This window comes from Peromyscus californicus, unplaced genomic scaffold (assembly GCF_007827085.1).
Source record: "Peromyscus californicus insignis strain IS unplaced genomic scaffold, ASM782708v3 Scaffold_2__1_contigs__length_46816999, whole genome shotgun sequence".
Taxonomy (NCBI): Eukaryota; Metazoa; Chordata; class Mammalia; order Rodentia; family Cricetidae; genus Peromyscus; species Peromyscus californicus.
This window is the reverse complement of record NW_026294540.1, coordinates 30,622,337-30,642,636: the sequence shown is the minus strand read 5'-3', so window position 1 is coordinate 30,642,636 and position 20,300 is coordinate 30,622,337. Positions and strand designations below refer to the sequence as shown.

Sequence of the window (20,300 nt, the reverse complement as noted above, 5' to 3'; positions counted from 1 at the left end):
CCCTGCCACCACAGGGTTTCTCTGTGTAACAGTTCTGGCTGTCCTGGAATTCACAGAGATCTGTCCATTTCTGCCTCTGAGTGTTGGGATTAAAGGTATGCACCACCATGCCCGGCTGACAGGGTCTTTTTAAAAATTCTGACCACAGCCTTCCCTCCCTCCACTCCTTCCAGTTGCCACCCCCTCCCCACTGCTCCTCCATTTCCTTTCAGAAAAAAATAGGCTTCTCAGTGATATCAAACAAATACAGCATAACAAAATGCAGTAAGACTAGGCACAAACCCTCATATCAAGGCTGGATGAGGCAACCCAGTAGGAGGAAAAAGGTGTCTTTTTTTTTGTTGTTTGTTTTTTGAGACAGGGTTTCTCTGTGTAGTCTTGGCTGTCTTGGAACTCAGTCTGTACACCAGGTTGGCCTCGAACTCATAAAGATCTGCCTACTTCTGCCTCTGAGTGTTGGGATGAAAGGTGTGTGCTACCACCATCTGGCTGTCTTTTTTTTTTTTTTTTTTTAAGATTTATTTATTTTATTCGTATGGGTGTTTTACCTGCATGTATGTATGTGTACTCCATGTGTGCAGCATCCTCTGAGGCCAGGGAGGGTATAGGAACCTCTAGAGCCGGAGTTATAATAGGAGAGTATGGAACATGCATCCTCTACAAGGGTAGCCAGTGCTCTTAACTGCAGAGCCACCTCTCCAGCCACCTGGTGATAGACAGGGTTGATGGTCTCATATAGCCTAGGAGGGCCTGGAACCTGTATGTAGGTGAAGATGACTTTGAACTTCTGATTTCCTTTCACTTTACCAGTGATGGGAGTGTAGGTGTGCACAAACATTCCAGGTTTATGTGGTGCTAGGGATGGAATCCAGGGCTTCATGCATACCAGGCAAGCACTCTAACAACTGATTTACATTTCCAGCCCAAATAAAAATATTCTTCTAATGCTAATGCTATTATTCTTTAAAAGATTTAAAAAAAAGATTTTATATGTATGATTGTTTTGCCTGCATTTATGTCTATAAACCATATGTATTCCTGGTGCCCAGTCAGAAGGCTGCATCAGATCCCCTAAAACTGGAGCCAGAAATGTATCACAATATGCTACTAGAAACTGAACCCAGGTCCTCTGCTAGAGCCACAAGTGCTCTTAATTGCTTAGCCATTTCTTTAGAACCCTATATTATTATTCTTTTGTGGTATTGGACATTGAACACAGTGCCTCTTGTGTGCTAGGCAAGTATTCTAGTAACATTATTTTTATTATTATTTTGTTTGTTTTCAAGACAGGGTTTCTTCTTTGTAACCATGACTGTCCTGGAACTAGAGATTCGCCTGCCTCTACCTCTCAAGTGCTGGTATTAAAGAAATGTGCCACTACTGCCCAGCATAACATTATTTTTTAAAGTTTAAATCAAGAATGAAGCTGGGGGTGAAGGGGGTGCCGCCAGCATATACCTTTAATCCCAGCACTCAGGAAGCAGAGGCAGGAGGATCTCTAAGTTCAAGGCCAGCCTGGTCCACAGAATGATTTCCAGGACAGTCAGGGATACATAAAGAAATCCTTCCTTGAAAAAACAAAAAGAAAAAATGCTGCTGATATTAAGCTACCTTTACATTTCTCCAAGATACTGTATCCAATGTTTTTGCTTTCCTTTTTAAATTTTTGGGATAGGGTCCCAAATCCCCCTAAATAGCCTTAAACCTGTAATTCTCCTGTCTCATCCTCTGAATGCTTGAATTATAAGTGTGGGGTCATGTTTCTCTGTGAGGCGCCTGAGAACTCTGCAGCACTCTTTCTAGTGAAAGCTGTGGGGCTCTGGTGGCACTACTGTGTTGTTGGTAACTCTCCGTTGCTCTGTATAACATTTCATATGGCAGAGAAAATGTTTATTTCCTAGAAGGCCAGAGGAATTTGCCCACAAGACTTTTTCTGAGATGGGGGTCACCTCTGTTTCTTGGTTGATCTCAGTGATTCTCCTACCTCAGCCTGAGAACAGCCACAAGGCATGTCCACTACATCCAGTTGTATCTTGTGACGAATATTTTTTGATGACATTCTCAGTTTTTCTTTTTCTTTTTTCTTTTTTTTGGTTTCTCGAGAGAGGCTTTCTTAGTTAACAGTCCTGGCTGTCCTGGAACTCACTTTGTTGACCAGGCTGGCCTTGAACTCACAGAGATCCTCCTGCCTCTGCCTCCCAAGTGCTGGGATTAAAGGCGTGCACAACCACCGCCCAGTCCCTCAGTTTTTCTTGTGGTTTTGGTCTATGTAATTTCTTGTATGTTTCTATGAGTCAGAACCTGTCACATATATACAAAATATTTTCATTACAGAAATGTGTGGCTGTTTTCCCATACATGGAAATTGGCTGCCACACATCTACTCACAGTGGGGTCGGTCCAGAGGGAGCACCTGGAACATTCTTGGCAAGGGGCTCCTGGAGATCGAGGATGCTGGCAGAAATGGTCATAGCCATTGATAGAAACTCGGCAGAGGTAGCACATCTGGGCACCACAGCGGCAAGACATACGATTGCAGCCTTCTGATTTGATAAGGCCGGTCCCACACTTGTGGCATTTTCTAATGCGAGCAGCAGTCATTTTTTCTTCACTGAGGAAAAAAAAAACAAAAAACAAAAAACAAAAACAACAACTGGAGTTGATAGGGAAGGCAAATGAAGTATGGAAATTAATATAATTTTTTTTCCACATGTAATGACTGAGTCTTCTGGTTATATCCAAACAGTGAAAAGGGCCTGTGTTTTGGAGTGTGAGAACTATCAGCTGTATTACCTTGGGTAAATTTCCCAACTGCCAGGAGACTCAGTTTTTTTTCACTTTTAAATTGGGAAAACATAACGTTCTAATGATGTTTTTGGAATCCAAGTAAGATTTAAAGCCAAATATTTGGCACAATGCCTGGCACTTAACATCTAGAAAAATGACTTCTTCATTCTAGAAATCCTACAGGTCGATAACACGGAGAAGAAATTCAGCTTCTTCTTAAACCAAATTTTATTTATGCAAAGCTAGTACCTAAGAACTGGGAGGCCAAACCTTATACAACCTGGGCCTCTGAACACTTGGCCTGAGAATGAGCAATCCTATGGCCAGTCTACTACTTCCCTGTTGAAAGAGCATGTCAAAAGTTCACACTCACACAGTTCCCTGCTGGGGATGTCTTTCTATATGCTGTGAATGTGTTGCTCTGATTGATTGATAGATAAATAAAATGCTGATTGGCTGGTAGCCAGGCAGGAAGTATAGTATAGGTAGGACAAGCAGAGAAGAGAATTCTGGGAAGTGGAAGGCTGAGTCAGGAGATGCTACCAGTTGCCACCATGAGAAACAAGATGTAAAGTACCAGTAAGTAACGAGCCACGTGGCAACTTATAGAATGATAGAAATAGGTTAATTTAAGATATAAGAACTAGATAACAAAAAGCCTGAGCCATTAGGCCAAACAGTTTAATAAGTGTCTGTGTGTTTATTTGGGTCTGAGTGGCTGTGGGTCTGGGGGGTGGGGGTGGGGACACACTGGAGATTAACTCCAGCTACAGTTCCCCCAAACTGAGACTGTTTCTAGAACCATCTGAACTGATAAGGACACACTACTTTTTGCCAGTGACTTCTTGTTGTGTTTGTATTTTTACAGTGCTGCTCCCAATTATAAACCAACACCTTTCACCTTTCTCTGTTACACTGAGGGCCTTCAAAAGGCAGAGGGAAGGGAGGCAGGGTCAGAACAGGTTTGCTACTGAGACAAAGGGTGGCCAGTTACAAGATGAACCAGTGAGGGAGTTCAGCAGGATGTGCTGCAATCTAAGAGGTGAGTCTAGGCAGGAAGTGCTTCCACTGCACTACAGATATTTAAACACTGCTGCAGTTTCCTCCTTAGACATCAGACCATGTATCTAAAAATAGTAAGATGCATTAGAAAACTGGCTGCTACTTATTTAGGCCCAGCGTTTTAGTGGCCTGAAATGAAGAAAGCAGAACTTTAGCTTGGAAAGAATTTACACCCAGTTCAAGTTACAGAAGAACAGAGGATTTCTAAATTTTGTTGAAAGACCAAGCTTAATTAATCAATTAATCAGTCAATCATTAATTAATTTTTTGGAATTAGGGTCTCACTAAGCCTTGGCTGGCTTGGAGCTTCACCACACAGACTCAAGGTTCTGCCAGGATGTAGTGGCACATGCCTTCAATCCTAGCACTTGAGAGGCAAGAGGCAGGCAGATCTGCGTTCTAGGCCAGTCTGGGCTACCACAAAGAACCCCTGTTTTGAAAAACCAAAACAACAACAACAACAACAAACCAGAAAGGGCTCATACCAAAAAAGAACTGCTACTACGAGAATGTGCTGTTGGATGGAACTGAGAAACTATAGCTGCTTCTTTTGTTAGAGTGATCCGGCAAGAAGATTGTGATCTAGGCAGGAAAGAGTCCCACAGGATGTGCTTCCAGAAGTAGGACAGGAAGAGAAGCCTAACTGAGGCTGGCTATGTTCAACAGGAAGACTCAGGGACATCCTCTGTGCAGCAAGCCGACACCCCATGATTCTATCACTACTTGTGCTTCACTACCCAAGGATAATAGGAAGTAATCTTTGGGGTTCCACCCCCCACCATGCCAAGATCTTACTATGCAGATAAGGTCGACTTCAAACTTACAGGGACCCACCTACCTCTTTCTCTTAACTGCTGGGATTATAAATGCATATCACAACTAGCTTAGGACAACTTCTTAAAAAAAAATTAAGAAATAGGGTAATAGCTCAGGTGGTAAAGTGCTTGCCATATACAAGCATGACTTGAATTGAGATGTGTGGCAGTACATGTGTCTTAGCCCAGTACTGGAGAGATGGAGATAGGAAGATCCCTGGGGTTTGCTGGCTAACTAGTCTTGCTGAATTGATGAGTTTTAGGTTCAACGGGAAACGCTAACTCAAAAAAAGATAGGGTCTTTAGCTGGGTGGTGGTGGTGCATGCCTTTAATCCCAGCACTTGGGAGGCAGAGGCAGGCAGATCTCTTGAGTTTGAGGCCAGCCTGCACTATAAAGTGAGTTCCAAGATAGCCAGGGCTATACAGAGAAACTCTGTCTCAAAAAACCAAAAGGTAGGCAGAGCGGTGGCCGCAGAGGCAGGCAGAGCGGGGGCAGAGACATGGTCGTAATAAAGACCAGAAACTGAGCTATTACCCACTGAGGAGTTAGTGAAAACAAGGAGATTAAGAGTTTGGAACATGCCTTTAATCCCAGCACCCGGGGAAGGAGCCATCTCCGTGGGACGTGACCAGAACGGATCTGAACACTCTGTCTGAGGCCAACCCAGGGCCTAGCTGCCGATCCTGCGAAACCCAACAACTTGGAGGTGTTGGTGAGATTACCCTACTAAACAAACTGCTCAGCTGAGATACATTCCGGAGAGGATTCAGAATCCTACAGTCTGCAGTCTGAGGAAACAAGATCAGCTGACCAGTTGACAAATGAGCAAAATGCGACCTGAGAACACAAGAGAAGGCGCCGCCCAGTCACCAAACCAGATCACCAGAATCATAAGCCTACACTACACCGACCCCCATAATAAGCCCCCATCTCCAGACTGGCATTCTATACCTGCAAGACCTGAACACACCAAGGCAGAAGAAGCAAAAGAAATCAATCCTAAAAATGACTTTAAGAAGATGATAGAGACCCTTAAAGAGGAAATGAAAAACTCCATTAAAGAGGAAATAAAAAATTCCCTTAAAGAAATGGAAGAAAACCAAACAAAAAATTGGAAGAAATCAAAGAAAGCCAAGAAAAAGTAATTAAACAGATGAAGGAAACAATTCAAGATTTGAAAATTGAAACTGAGACAATAAAGAAGACACAAACTGAGGGAATGCTGGAAATAGAAATCCTGATTAAACGAACAAGAACTACAGAAGCAAGCATAACCAACTGAATGCAAGAGCTGGAACAGAGAATCTCTGACCCTGAAGAGAAAATAGATTCGTTAGTCAAAGAAAACACTAAACACCAAACCTAAGAATAATAGGGATAGAAGGAGAAGAATACCATCTCAAAGGCACAGAAAATATATTCAACAAAATTATAGAAGAAAACTTTCCTAACCTAAAGAAAGAAATACCTATGAAGATACAAGAAGCTTACAGAACACCAAATAGGCTGGATCCAAAAAAAAAAGTCCCCTGGCCACATAATAATCAAAACACTAAACATACAGAAAAAAGAAAAAATATTAAGAGCCGCAAAGGAAAAAGACCAAGTAACCAGACTTCTCAATAGAGACTCTGAAAGTTAGAAGGTCCTGGACAAATGTTATGCAGACACTAAGAGACCACGGATGCCAACCCAGTCTATTATACCCAGCAAAACTCTCAGTCACCATAGATGGAGTAAACAAAATATTTCATGATAAAACCAGATTTAAACAATACCTATCCACAAATCCAGCCCCACAGAAAGCACTAGAAGGAAAAATCCAACCTAAAGAAGCTAAACACACCCATGAAAACTCAAGCAATAGATAATACCACACCAACAAATACAAAAAAGAAAAATGCAACACTACCACAAAAAAAATAACAGGAATTAACAATCACTGGTCATTAACATCCATCAATATCAATGGTCTCAACTCACCTATAAAAAGACACAGACTAACAGAATGAATAAGAAAACAGGATTCATCCTTATGCTGCATACAAGAAACACACCTTAACTTCAAAGACAGACACTACCTCAGAGTAAAGGGCTGGGAAAAGGCTTTCCAATCAAATGGACCTAAGAAGCAAGCTGGTGTAGCTATCCTAATATCTAATAAAATAGACTTCAAACTAAAATCAATCAAAAGAGATCAGGATGGACATTACATATTTATCACAGGAAAAATCCACCAAGATGAAGTCTTGATGCTGAATATTTATGCCCCAAATACAAAGGCACACACATTCATAAAAGAAATATTACTAAAGCTTAAATCGCACATCAAACCCCACACATTAGTAGTGGGAGATTTTAATACACCACTCTCACCAAAAGACAGATCTACCAGACTGAAACTTAACAAAGAAATAAAGGACTTAGCAGATGTTATGACTCAAATGGACTTAATAGATATCTACAGAACATTCCATCCTAACAAAAAAGAATATACCTTCTTCTCAGCACCCCATGGAACCTTCTCAAAAATTGACCACATGCTTGGCCACAAAGCAAATTTCAACAGATACAAAAACATTGGAATAACCTCCTGTATCTTATCGGACCATCATGCCTTAAAGTTAGATTTCAACAACAACAAAAATTATAAAAAGCCTACAATCTCATGGAAACTGAATAATGCTGACCTGAAACACCAATGGGTCAAGGAAGAAATAAAGAAAGAAAATAAAGATTTCCTAGAATTCAATGAAAATAAAAGTACAACATACCCAAACTTATGGGACACTATGAAAGCAGTGCTAAGAGGAAAATTTATAGCTCTAAATGCACACATAAAGAAGACGGAGAAATCTCACACCAATGGCTTAACAGCACAACTGAAAGTTCTAGAACAAAAAGAAACAAACTCACCCAGGAGAAATAGATGCCAGGAAATAATCAAATTGAGAGCTGAAATCAATGAAATAGAAACCAAGAGAACAATACAAAAAAAAAAAAAACAAAACAAAACAATGAAACAAAGAGTTGGTTTTTTGAAAAAAAAAAAATCGACAGGATAGACAAACTCCTAGCCAAATTAACCAAAAGGCAAAGAAAGAGCACCCAAATTAACAAAATCAGAAATGAAAAGGGAGACATAACAACAGACAACGAGGAAATCCAGAGAATCATCAAGTCATACTTCAAAAACCTGTACTCCACAAAATTGGAAAATCTGGAAGAAATGGACAATTTATGGATAGATACCACATACCAAAGTTAAATCAAGACCAGATAAACTATTTAAATAGACCAATAACCCCTAAAGAAATAGAAACAGTCATCAAAGTCTCCCAACAAAAAAAAGCCCACGACCAGATGGTTTCAGTGCAGAATTCTACCAGATTTCCAAAGAAGAACTAATTCCAATACTCTTCAAATTGTTCCACACAATAGAAACAGAAGGAACATTACCAAACTCTTTTTATAAGGCTACAATTACCCTGATACCCAAACCACACAAAGATGCAACAAAGAAAGAGAATTACAGACCAATCTCCCTCATGAACACTGATGCAAAAATACTCAACAAAATATTGGCAAACTGAATCCAAGAACACATCAAAATAATAATCCATCATGACCAAGTAGGTTTCATCCCAGGGATGCAAGGATGGCTCAACATACGAAAATCTGTCAATGTAATACACCATATAAACAAACTGAAAGAAAAAACCACATGATCATCTCATTAGATGCTGAAAAAGCCTTTGACAAAATCCAACACCCCTTCATGATAAAGGTCTTAGAGAGACCAGGAATACAAAGAACATTCCTAAACATAATAAAGGCAATTTACAGCAAGCCAACAGCCACCATCAAATTAAACGGAGAGAAACTCAAAGTGATTCCACTAAAATCAGGAACAAGACAAGGCTGTCCACTCTCCCCATATTTATTCAATATAGTACTTGAAGTTCTACCTAGAGCAATAAGACAACAAAAGGAGATCAAAGGGATACAAATTGGAAAGGAAGAAGTCAAACTTTCACTATTTGCAGATGATATGATAGTATACGTAAGTGACCCCAAAAATTATACCAGGGAACTCCTACAGCTGATAAACTCCTTCAGTAAAGTGGCAGGATACAAGATCAACTCAAAAAAATCAGTAGCCCTCCTATACACAAATGATAAAAGGGCTGAGAAAGAAGTCAGAGAAACATCACCCTTTACAATAGCCACAAATAATATAAAATACCTTGGGATAACACTAACTAAACAAGTGAAGGACCTTTTTGATAAGAACTTTAAATCTCCAAAGAAAGAAATTGAAGAAGATATCAGAAAATGGAAGGATCTCCCATACTCATGGATAGGTAGGATTAACATAGTAAAAATGGCAATCTTACCAAAAGCAATCTACAGATTCAATGCAATCCCCATCAAAATCCCAACACAATTCTTTACAGACTTGGAAAGAAAAATACTCAACTTCATATGGAAAAACAAAAGACCCAGGATAGCTAAAAGAATCCTGTATGATAAAGCAACCTCTGGAGGCATCACCATCCCTGACCTCAAGCTCTACTATAGAGCTATAGTAATAAAAACAGCTTGGTACTGGTATAAAAACCAACATATGGACCAATGCAATCGAATTGAAGACCCTGACATTAATCCATGCACATATGAACACCTGATTTTTGACAAAGAAGCCAAAACTATACAATGGAAAAAAGAAAGTATCTTCAACAAACGGTGCTGGCATAACTGGACATCAATATGTAAAAGATTACAAATAGATCCATATCTGTCACCATGCACAAAACTCAAGTCCAAGTGGATCAAAGACCTCAACATAAATCCAGTTACACTAAACTTGATAGAAGAGAAAGTAGGAAGTACTTTCCTGTGCATTGGCACCGGAGATCACTTCCTAAATATAACACCAGCAGCACAGACACTGAGCACAACAATTAATAAATGGGACCTCTTGAAACTGAGAAGCTTTTGCATGGCAAAAGACACGGTCAATAAGACAAAAAGACAGCCTACAGAATGGGAAAAGACCTTCACCAACTGCTGTGGGATGTTCTGTATGTCAAATATGTTGCTCTGATTGGTTAGTAAATAAAACACTGATTGGCCAGTAGCCAGGCAGGAAGGATAGGCGGGACAAGCAGAGAAGAGAATTCTGAGAAGTGGAAGGCTGAGTCAGAGAGACACTGCCAGGCACCACCATGACAAGCAGCATGTGAAGATGCCGGTAAGCCACAAGCCACATGGCAAGGTATAGATTTATAGAAATGGATTAGTTTAAGATATAAGAACAGTTAGCAAGAAGCCTGCCATGGCCATACAGTTTATAAGCAATATAAGTCTCGGTGTTTACTTGGTTGGGTCTGAGCAGCTGTGGGACTGGTGGGTGACAGAGATTTGTCTTGACTGTGGGCCAGGCAGGAAAACTCTAGCTACAACCAACCCCATATCTGATAGAAGACTGATCTCCAAAGTATATAAAGAACTCAAGAAACTAGACATCAAAATACTGAACAAGCCAATTAAAAAATGGGCTAGAGAGCTAAACAGAGAATTCTCAAAAGAAGAATCACAAATGGCTGAAAGACATTTAAAGAAATGCTCAACATCCTTAATCATCAGAGAAATGCAAATCAAAACGACTCTGAGACACCACCTTACACCTGTCAGAATGGCTGTGATCAAAAACACTAATGACAGTCAATGTTGGAGTGGATGTGGAGCAAGGGGAACACTCCTCCACTGTTGGTGGGAATGCAAAATTGTACAACCACTGTGGAAATCAGTATGGCAGTTTCTCAGAAAATTGGGAATCGAACTACCTCAAGACCCAGCCATACCACTCTTGGGCATATACTCAAGGAATGCTCAATCATACCACAAAGATACATGCTCAACTATGTTCATAGCAGCACTATTTGTAACAGCCAGAACCTGGAAACAACCTAGATGCCCGTCAACTGAAGAATGGATTAAGAAAATGTGGTACATATACACAATGGAGTACTACTCAGCAGAGAAAAACAATGACAGCATGAAATTTGCAGGCAAATGGATGGAACTAGAAAAAATCCTGAGTGAGGTAACCCAAATCCAGAAGGATAAACATGGTATGTACTCACTCATAAGTGGATTCTAGATATAAAGCAAAGAACAATCAGACTGAAACCCACAGAACCATGGAGGCTATATATATATATATATATATATATATATATATATATATATATATATATATATATATATATATCATGAGGGACCCTAGGATGACTGTGGCTTATAATAAGTTTTGGTTTTACTCAATTACTGGGCATGCCTCAATGAAACATTTCACTATTAGGATAAGAATTTATGCAGAGGCAGGAGGATCTCTGTGAGTTCGAGGCCAGCCTGGTGTACAAAGTGAGTTCCAGGAAAGGCGCAAAGATACACAGAGAAACCCTGTCTCGAAAAAACAAAAAAAGAATTTATACTGTATCAAGCTGGTAATAGAAAAATAAATAAAAGAATGTTTTTCTATTAAAAAAAAACAAAAAAACAAAACAAAAAACCCCCACAAACCCAAAAGAGACAGACAAACAGACAGGATCTCATTTTGTATTCTGGCTGGCCTGGAATTTGCTATGTAGGCCAGGCTGACTTCTAAATCACAGAAATCCACCTGCCTCTGTCTCCTTAGCACTGGAATTAAAGGTGTGCCCACCATGCCCAGCAAATAAATATTTTTTAAATGGCTTTTAACTCAATCTTTGTATGAATGTTCTGCCTATACCTATGTGTGTGTAACATGTACATGCTTGGTACCCATGAAGTTAAAAAAAAGAATGTCTTATCCCCTTAGACTAGAGTTATAGATTGCTGTGAGCCACCAGGTGGGTGCTGGGAAATGAACCTGGGTCTTCTGCAAGAGTGTGCTGGCTCATTTTATATCAACTTGACACAAACTAGAGTTATCTGAAAGGAGGGAATCTCAATTGAGAAAATGCCTCCCTAAGACTCATCTGTATGGCATTTTCTTAATTAGTGATTGATGGGGAGGGCCCAGCCCATGGTGGGTGGTGCCATTTTTGGGCTGGTGGTCCTAGGTTCTATAAAGCATGTTGAGCAGGCCATGAAGAGCAAGCCAGTAAGCAGCATCCCCCCCCTCCATGGCCTCTGCATCAGCTCTGGCCTCCAGGTTCCTGCCCTGCTTGAGTTCCTGTCCTAACTTTCTTCAGTGATCGATGGACTATGAATGTGGAAGCAAAAGCCAAATAAACACTTCCCTCCCCCAGTTGCTTTGGTTACGGTGTTTCATCACAATAGTCACCCTAAGACCAAGAGTAATAAGTGCTCTTAAATGCTGAGCCACCTCTCCAGTCCAAATAAAATAGTTTTCAAAACAACAACAAGGAGCTGAAGAGTGACTAAGAAGACAAATATGTACATATACAACACATACCACTCCTCCCACACTTACCCAGAAACAAAACCAAACAATCATTTTGGCTGCAGCTACCCTAACAGTTACTTTGCTAAGGTTTAACTTGTATTTCTCTGATGACTAATGCAATCGAACACTCTAGTGACTGTGCATCACTCCCTCATTTTCTTAAAGAAATACCTATTGAAATTATCTATCTTTGGGTTGGACTATATTTTTTAGCTGCATTCAAGATTTCTATTTGGTCTGCGACTAGCTCTTTTGGAGAGCACTTGCCAGGCATGGGTAAGACCTTAGGTTAAATTTCTAGTATTGAGAATGAACTACAAATGAATACCCCCTCAAACCAAAACCAAAACCCTTCTCTACTTGTTCTTGACCTTTGGCAGTTTGACTCTCATTCATGTGTCTTGTCTTTTTTTTTTAACCTTTATTCATGTCCTTAAATCTGAGAAGTTTTCACCCATTCTTTCTTCAAGTATTTTCTCTGATCCCTTTTTGTACCTTTAAATAGGAATATAGTATATAACATGCCACAGGTCCCTTAGGACCTGTTCATTCTTTTTCTTTTTTTCTCTCCATTTTTCCAACTGGGTGATGTCAATTCAGCAATCTTCAATAATCTAATGCCCCCCCCCCCCAAGACAGGGTCTCACTATGTAGCTCTGGCTGTCCTAGAACTCATTATGCTATGAAGACCAGGCTGGCCTCGAACTCACAGAGATCCACCTGCCTCTACTTCTTGAGTGCTTGGATTAAAGGCGTGTACCACTAAGCCAGGCTCATTATTTTCTTTAATTAATTATTATTTTTTTTTAAATGTAGATGAGTATCTTGCCTTCACATATGGAAGTGTACCACTTGTGTATGAGTGCCCTCAAAGGCCAGAAGAGAGCCTTGATCATCTCTGAACTGGAGTTACAGACAGTTGTGATGCTGGGAACCCAACTTGGGTCATCTGAAAGAATAGCCAATGTTGTTAACCAGTGAGCCATCTCTTGAGCCCGTTTTCTTTTGAGACAAAATCTAATACAGGCCTCAAATTTCCTATTTAGATGAAGATGACCTTGAACTCCTGATCCTCCAGTGTTGACAGCCTAAGTGCTATAATAGGCATGTACCATTGTAGCAAGTTTTATGAAGTGCTGAGAATTCAACTTAGGGCTTTGTGTATACAAGGTAGACCATTTACTAATTTCGTTATATCACTAGCCCTCTCTGATTCATTCTTTTGCTCAAATCTGTTACTACATTTTCATAGTTTTTCACTGTAGCTCTTGTAATTTTCTTTTTTTTTCAGACCTGAGGACCGAACTCAGGGCCTTGTGCTTGCTAGACAAGCGCTCTACCACTGAGCTAAATCCCCAGTCCACTCTTGTAATTTTCAATGGTGTCTTTCCATAATCTTTTTTTTTTTTTTTTTTTTTTTTTTTTTTTTTTTTTTTTTTTTTTTTTTTTGGTTTTTCGAGACAGGGTTTCTCTGTAGTTTTGCGCCTTTCCTGGAACTCACTTGGTAGACCAGGCTGGGCTTGAACTCACAGAGATCCGCCTGGCTCTGCCTCCCGAGTGCTGGGATTAAAGGCGTGCGCCACCACCGCCCGGCCTCCATAATCTTTTATTATGATATTTTCCACTTGCTCACTCACCGTAGAACTTGTTTCTTCTGTCCATGGCTTCTTTTTACTTTCTGACAAAAACGAAAGTTTTGTTTTGTTTTATTTTATGAGACAGGGTTTCTCTGTGTAGTTTTGGTGCCTGTCCTAGATCTTGCTCTGTAGACCAGGCTGGCCTCAAACTCACAGAGATGTGCCTGGCTCTGCCTCCCAAGTGCTGGGATTAAAGGTGTGCGTGCCACTGCTGCCCGGCAAGACAAAAGATTTTAAGGATTTGTATAACTCTGTCCACAGCTTTTCCTCCTGTGAATAGTCCACACTTACCTAGTTTCTTTGAATGCCTTGTAAATTATTGCTGAAAATTGGATATTTTTAATACTGTACGTGGAAATTACAAATCAGACTGCTTCTTGCAGGTTTGGCAGTTAGGAGACTTTTAAAAGCTCTTTCCTAAGTATTTTATTTTCTATTGTGTGGGGTGATGATTAGTGATCAGTGCTGAAACTGAGAGAGATTTTTAAGTTCTGGAGCCAAACACATAGAAAAAGTCCTGATCCCTGCTGGCTGGTTCTGACTCTGCATTCCTTCCACCTAGCAAGGCTTCTTTTAGCTCCCACTTGCCTTTATCTATCATTTGCATGGTCACAGTGGAAACCTAAGGCCTTCTCAGATTCGTCTGAAGTGTGGCACCCTAGTCCCCTTGTCATTCATACAGCCTGATAGGTCTCAGGCTGCTGCAACTAGGTCTGTCTTTAATCCTATAAACAAAATCCATGGGGAGGCTGTTCAGTCCAAGGTTTGCCTCTGGCAGCTCTTGCCAAGCTAATTGTTGCTTTAGTGTGAAGGGTGTACTTTTTTCAGCTCCATACACAACCTTTTTTAGCAGTATCATTTTCCTTTGAGTGTATTAATTTTTTTTTAAGAAAAAAACTCTGATGAGTCATGAGGCTGATTCCCTGTGTTCACATGTGAAACCTTTACTTTACTCCATTACTCCCTGACCCTGATTTTTTAGGCAGGATGGTTTAGTCACTCAAGCTGGAATCCTGAGAATCATTATTGAATCCATCTTCTTTCACATTCCCATCTATCAGAGCCTTGCCAATTTACCTCTTTAAAGATTTCCTAAATCTGCCAGGCACAGTGGCATCCACCTTTAATCCCAACACTCAGGAAGCATAGGCAGGCAGATCTAGATCTAGAGAGTTCAAGGTCAGCCTGTTCTATATAGCGAGTTCCAAATAGACAGGGCTATGTACAGATCCTATCTCAAAAAACAAACAAATAAGCAAACAAAACAAAACACACCACTCTCACCACCACCACCAAACCCAAACCCCCGCCCCCCTTCAGTGTCATGATCCCTTGAGGCTCTATTAACTGTAGTTTGGACTACTGCAGTGGTTTTCTTTTTTCTTTCCCTTTTTTTGAGAGTCTTTCCTAGGCCATTCTGGTCTTCAGTTCATTGTATAATATGGAATACTTGAGGTTCTATTATAGAATACTGTCCTTTGCTAGGCATGGTGATGTACACCTTTAAATCCAGTGCTCGGAAGGCAGAGGCAGGCTGATGCACATAGAAAGTTCCAGGAAAGCCAGGGATGCATAGAGAAATACTGTCTTACCATCCCCACCCCCCTAAAAAAAGAAAGCTGTCCTCTGAGCATAGCAGCTGTCACTATTTTCATCTGGTAGCTGTGAATACCCACAGAGTATGCTAACCGAGATTTCAGCTCCCCCTCCTCCACCTTTCTCTAATCTCTATGCAATTCTGCCCACACTGCAAATAGTCTCAAAGTCTTGGGAGGTGTAGAAGTATACAGGAACCAGGTGTGGTGGCACACATCTTTAATTCCAGCCCAGGGGACGAAGAAGCAGGAGGATCTCTGCGAGTTTAAGGCTGGCCAGGGCTATATAGAGAGAACTTATCTCATAAAACAAAATAGAAAAAGTATACAGAGGACAGAAGCCTAACTGAAGGGAAGGAATTCATTTATGCAGCTGCAGGAAGTAGCTTCTCAGGTGAGACTTTTGGTGGGATGGCTGTTTTGGGATTACCCCTGTGTATAAGCAAGCCCAATAAATTTATTTGTTTCCTAAGTTGGTCTTTTCTAGGGTGAGTAGATGTTTACTCCCATCTCTCCAGGAAAAGTTCACATGACAACTTATTTATTCTTTTTGAGAATGTTTTTCTGTGTAGTCCTAGCTGGATCTTACTCTGTAGACCAAGCTGCCCTGGAACTCACTGAGATCCTCTAGCTTCTGTCTCCTGAGTGCTGGGATTAACAAACAGTATGCACCACACAACAACTTCTCATCTTGCTGCTTTCACTTCTCGAATGCTGGGACTGTGGGTGTAGGCCACCCTGCCTAGCTCTTTTTAACCCTAGCCTATTTTCTGCTAAAGCTACTCACCATGTAGCCATCAACTCCAAGGTGTCTGGACCTAACAATGTTGTTTAGGAGCATCTGATGGTGGGCCAGATGGACACTAAATAGCTCAGCTTCTCTGGGAAATCTCCTCACTCCTAAAGCCACCTGACAATGACACTTCAGACCTGACTCTAAGCCAGAGGACATACAAGGAAAGAAGAAGTTTGATAAGACCATGAGAAAGTAGCCAATGTCAGAAGGTATTTTGCAGGCCGATTGTCTTTGTCAGAAGTCACCAACATGGTATGCTGCGCCAGCACTTGGGAGGCAGAGATGGGAAGACTGGGGGTCTGGGGCCAGTGGGGCTCTGTGGTGAGCTCATGGGAAAAGCAGACCTTCTACGGACCAGATCTGTTGGGGGACCGTCTATCTGGCAACAGACATCACAGACTTACTGCCAAATTTTGTTAATGATGACAGGGACAAATGCTAAGAGCTAAGTACTTAGGGCTGAAACACACGATTCCAAGGACAGATTTGCTTAAAAATACACAGGGCTTTAAACAAGCACAACAGACAGACAAAGCAAGTATGGCAAAATGCCATAACCACTGGGTGTTTATTCACTAGTATTTCTATTGTGGATACCTGAAATTTGTGTTGCTGAGTATCCCACTAAAGCCTCACATATCTAAGCAGATCTGCACCACCAGTTGGATGCTTAAATATTTTCATAAGATAGAGAAAGTGAATTTTTAAAAAAGCAGATGGGGCTGGAAAGATGGTTCGGTGGTTAGGAGCACTTGTTATTGCAGAGGATACTGGGTTTGATTCCCAGCACCTACATTTTGGTTCACAACCATCCAAAACTCCAGTTCTAGGAGATCCAAAGTCCTCTCCTGACTTTCTTGGGTAGCAGGCACGCACAGGTGCACATATATACACTCAGGTAAATATCTATACATATAAAAAAACATTAAAAAAAGCTACCATAAGCCGGGCGGTGGTGGCGCACGCCTTTAATCCCAGCACTCGGGAGGCAGAGCCAGGCGGATCTCTGTGAGTTCGAGGCCAGCCTGGACTACCAAGTGAGTTCCAGGAAAGGCACAAAGCTACACAGAGAAACCCTGTCTCGAAAAACCAAAAAAAAAAAAAAAAAAAAAAAAAAAGCTACCATAGCTTTCATCATTATAAAGTTAAGGTGTATTTTACTCGGATTCACACTGCCCTAACAAACTACCCGGGTCTAGGCAATTACTAACTAAAAAAGTTTATTTAGTTCATAGTTCCAAAAGTTCAAGAACAAAATGACATCTACTGGGTTGTGGTGACAATCTTGAGGTGGATGGCTCATAGCAGGGAAACACGCAGTGGAGATCACGTTTATTTCTCCTCTTCAGTTGAGAGGGTCTACGTAGGGCTGGTCTTGAATTTGTCATTCTCTTTGCCTCTGTCTCCCTATGGCTGGGATAACAGGTACGCACCATCATGCAGGGCTTTTTTTTTTTTTTTTTTGGTAAATTTGCAGTTTTTTGAGACTGTCTTCTCACTATACAGCCAAGGCTAGTTTTGACCTCTAGGCAGGTCCTCCTGCTTTTCCCTGAATACAATAGCAAGTACTCTACCACTGAGCCACATTCCACAGCCTCAGTTTCAGTTTACTGCCTTTTTTGGGGGGTGGGGTGGGTTTGAGACAGGGTTTTTCTGTATAGCCCTGGCTGTCCTGGAACTCAAGAGATTCACCTGCTTCTGCCTCCCGAGTGCTGAGATTAAAGGTGTGTGACTCTACCACCTGGCAAACTTACTCTTTTTAAACAGTCTTTTCTAATGGACGACTTTGGTTCTGTGAGAGCTACATTAATCTTGTTCAAGGGTAGTGCCCACCCACTCACCCACCCCAATTACCTTCTAATAGATACACCCCCCCTCCCCCAAGACAGGGTTTCTCTGTGTATCCTTCGCTGTCCTGGAACTTGCTCTGTAGACCAGGCTGGCCTTGAACTCACAGAGATCTGCCTGTCTCTGCCTGTGCTGGGATTAAAGGCATGCACCACCACCATCCCAAGAGATCCCACTTCTTAAAGGTCCTGCTACCTCAACCCACCACATTAGGGGCAAAGCTTCTAGTACATGAATCTTTAAGAGAAACACTCAATTATACCCAAAAGCCTAATGTAAGTTAGGCGAATGTTCTACACCTAGCCTTCTACACAGTTTTGCTTTGTGTGTGTGTGTGTGTGTGTGTGTGTGTGTGTGTGTGTGTGTGTGTGTGTGTCTATATTTTTGAAACAGGGTCTTATTCTGTAACCTAGTGTAAACTCAAACTACTCTTCCAGCCTTAGGCTCCTAAGTGCTGGGATTATAGGCCTGTGCCACCATACCCAGGTCAGAATAGTGTTTTGCCAGGGTACCCAGACCTCATAGCATTTCCCTGTGTACACCTTGAGCTTTCTTATTTTTTTTTTTTGGTTTTTCGAGACAGGGTTCCTCTGTGTAGCTTTGCGCCTTTCCTGGAACTCACTTGGTAGCCCAGGCTGGCCTCGAACTCACAGAGATCCGCCTGGCTCTGCCTCCCAAGTGCTGGGATTAAAGGCGTGCGCCACCACCGCCCGGCGAGCTTTCTTATTTTTGCTACTTGGCAACAAGCAGGATCCCCCAGGTCATTGGAGGAAGGGTTACATGGTGAGGAGGGTAAATTAAAACTACCTAAAACCAGTACCCAACTCCCACAGACATGTTACAGAATGTAGGCACCACTAACTTCAAGGTTTAGAATGTTGATTATCCTTACAGGTTCTTTACTTCTCTGTGTGGCCTGCATAGAAGAATGGGCCTAGGAGAGCAGTATATCAGGTATGCTGCAGATGCCTCATCAGGTACTGAGTAGCTGCAGCTGCTCTTCCAGATGCTATTCTTACTGTACAATAAACAGCTCCTGGCAACTGGCACATAGCTACTGATATGGAAAATGCTTTTATTCTTTTGTTCAATGCTAGAGAATAGCAGCTGACAAGGATCTTATTTGTCACCCACCAAGACAATACACCAGTCTGTGACTCAAGTGACACATAAACAGATCTGACCTGATGAATAGAAGCAGCAGGTGATCTAGAATGCACTGATATGGGACAGTGGCGTGTGCCATCTCTACAAAGTTCTAGTGGTTGGGAGGCCAGGTCTGCCTCAGGACAGCCTTCCCAAAAGCAAGCGAGTGCTGTGTACCTCCACCCTCTTCCATGTACAGTGAAGCATATTTGGGAGGCACTTTTGGATTCTAGAACTGACAGACATTGTACTGGATGGTCCACTCTGATAGGTTTGTTGATCTAGAGAACTGCCAAGCTGACAAAGTTCTGCATACTCCAAGTGTCCAGGGCTATCAGAAACAAAAAACAAACAAACAAAAAAACAAAAACAAAAACAAAAACAGAATGGGAATGCCTACTTTAAAACAACCAGTTTCCCTAAGAAATATCCATGGCCTGCTGGCTGTATAGCTGGGCTGTTGGCAAGATTCAGCTCCTTGATATTGAGGATCAAGGTCTCCATTTCTTTGGGGGCTGCAGGGTAAGGGTTGCTCTTAGCTTTTAGGAGCTACCTCACTCCTTGGTTCAGGACTCCTCCCTCCAGCTTTAAAGGCAGCAATGGGAGGTCAAGTCCTCATGTTTACAAAAGCCCACAATCAAAGCATCTCTTGTCTGACTACTTCCAGGAAAGGCATTCTAGTCAAGAACCCCCAATCAGAGGAGTTCACTGAGAATTTCCCCACCTCAAGGAAGGTTCATAACTTTGAACATATTCGTAAGGTTCCTTTGTCATCTGCAAGGAGAACATCCTGGAACCTACCAAAGTTTTGACACAGAGAACAACCAGAAGCCACATGCGTTCAAGTCCCTGCTATACTACTTACTACCCATGTGACAGTGGTTACGCTACTTGTGTTTTCCTTGTCTCAACTGCAAAGTGAGGACAATAGGACCTATTGGTAATGTAAACCCAGCGACTGCTAACTGCCCCAAATGTCGTTCTCCACTTCACCTTCTAAGCAACAAACTCCCATGCCCATTTTCCATATTTAAGCTGAAAATGAAGTCATCCACCTCGAGGCCATATACAGTGCCAGGCTGTTTCCTTGAGGAAAAGCTGCCTGCCTAATAACCTGTCTCCTTCCTCCTTTCCTATATACAACTACGCACAA

At 41.5% G+C, this 20,300-nt stretch overlaps 1 protein-coding gene across 4 annotated transcripts in view; it reads right to left on the bottom strand.

Annotated features, from left to right (window-relative positions):
- Positions 1-20,300, bottom strand: part of Rnf216 (ring finger protein 216) — a 141,838-nt gene that overhangs the window by 19,654 nt on the left and 101,884 nt on the right. For all 4 annotated transcript variants that reach the window (XM_052754156.1, XM_052754158.1, XM_052754159.1 and 1 more), the window contains exon 15: positions 2,389-2,611. In XM_052754156.1, coding sequence (XP_052610116.1) covers positions 2,389-2,611 — 223 coding nt within the window. The remainder of the gene's footprint in view (positions 1-2,388; positions 2,612-20,300) is intronic.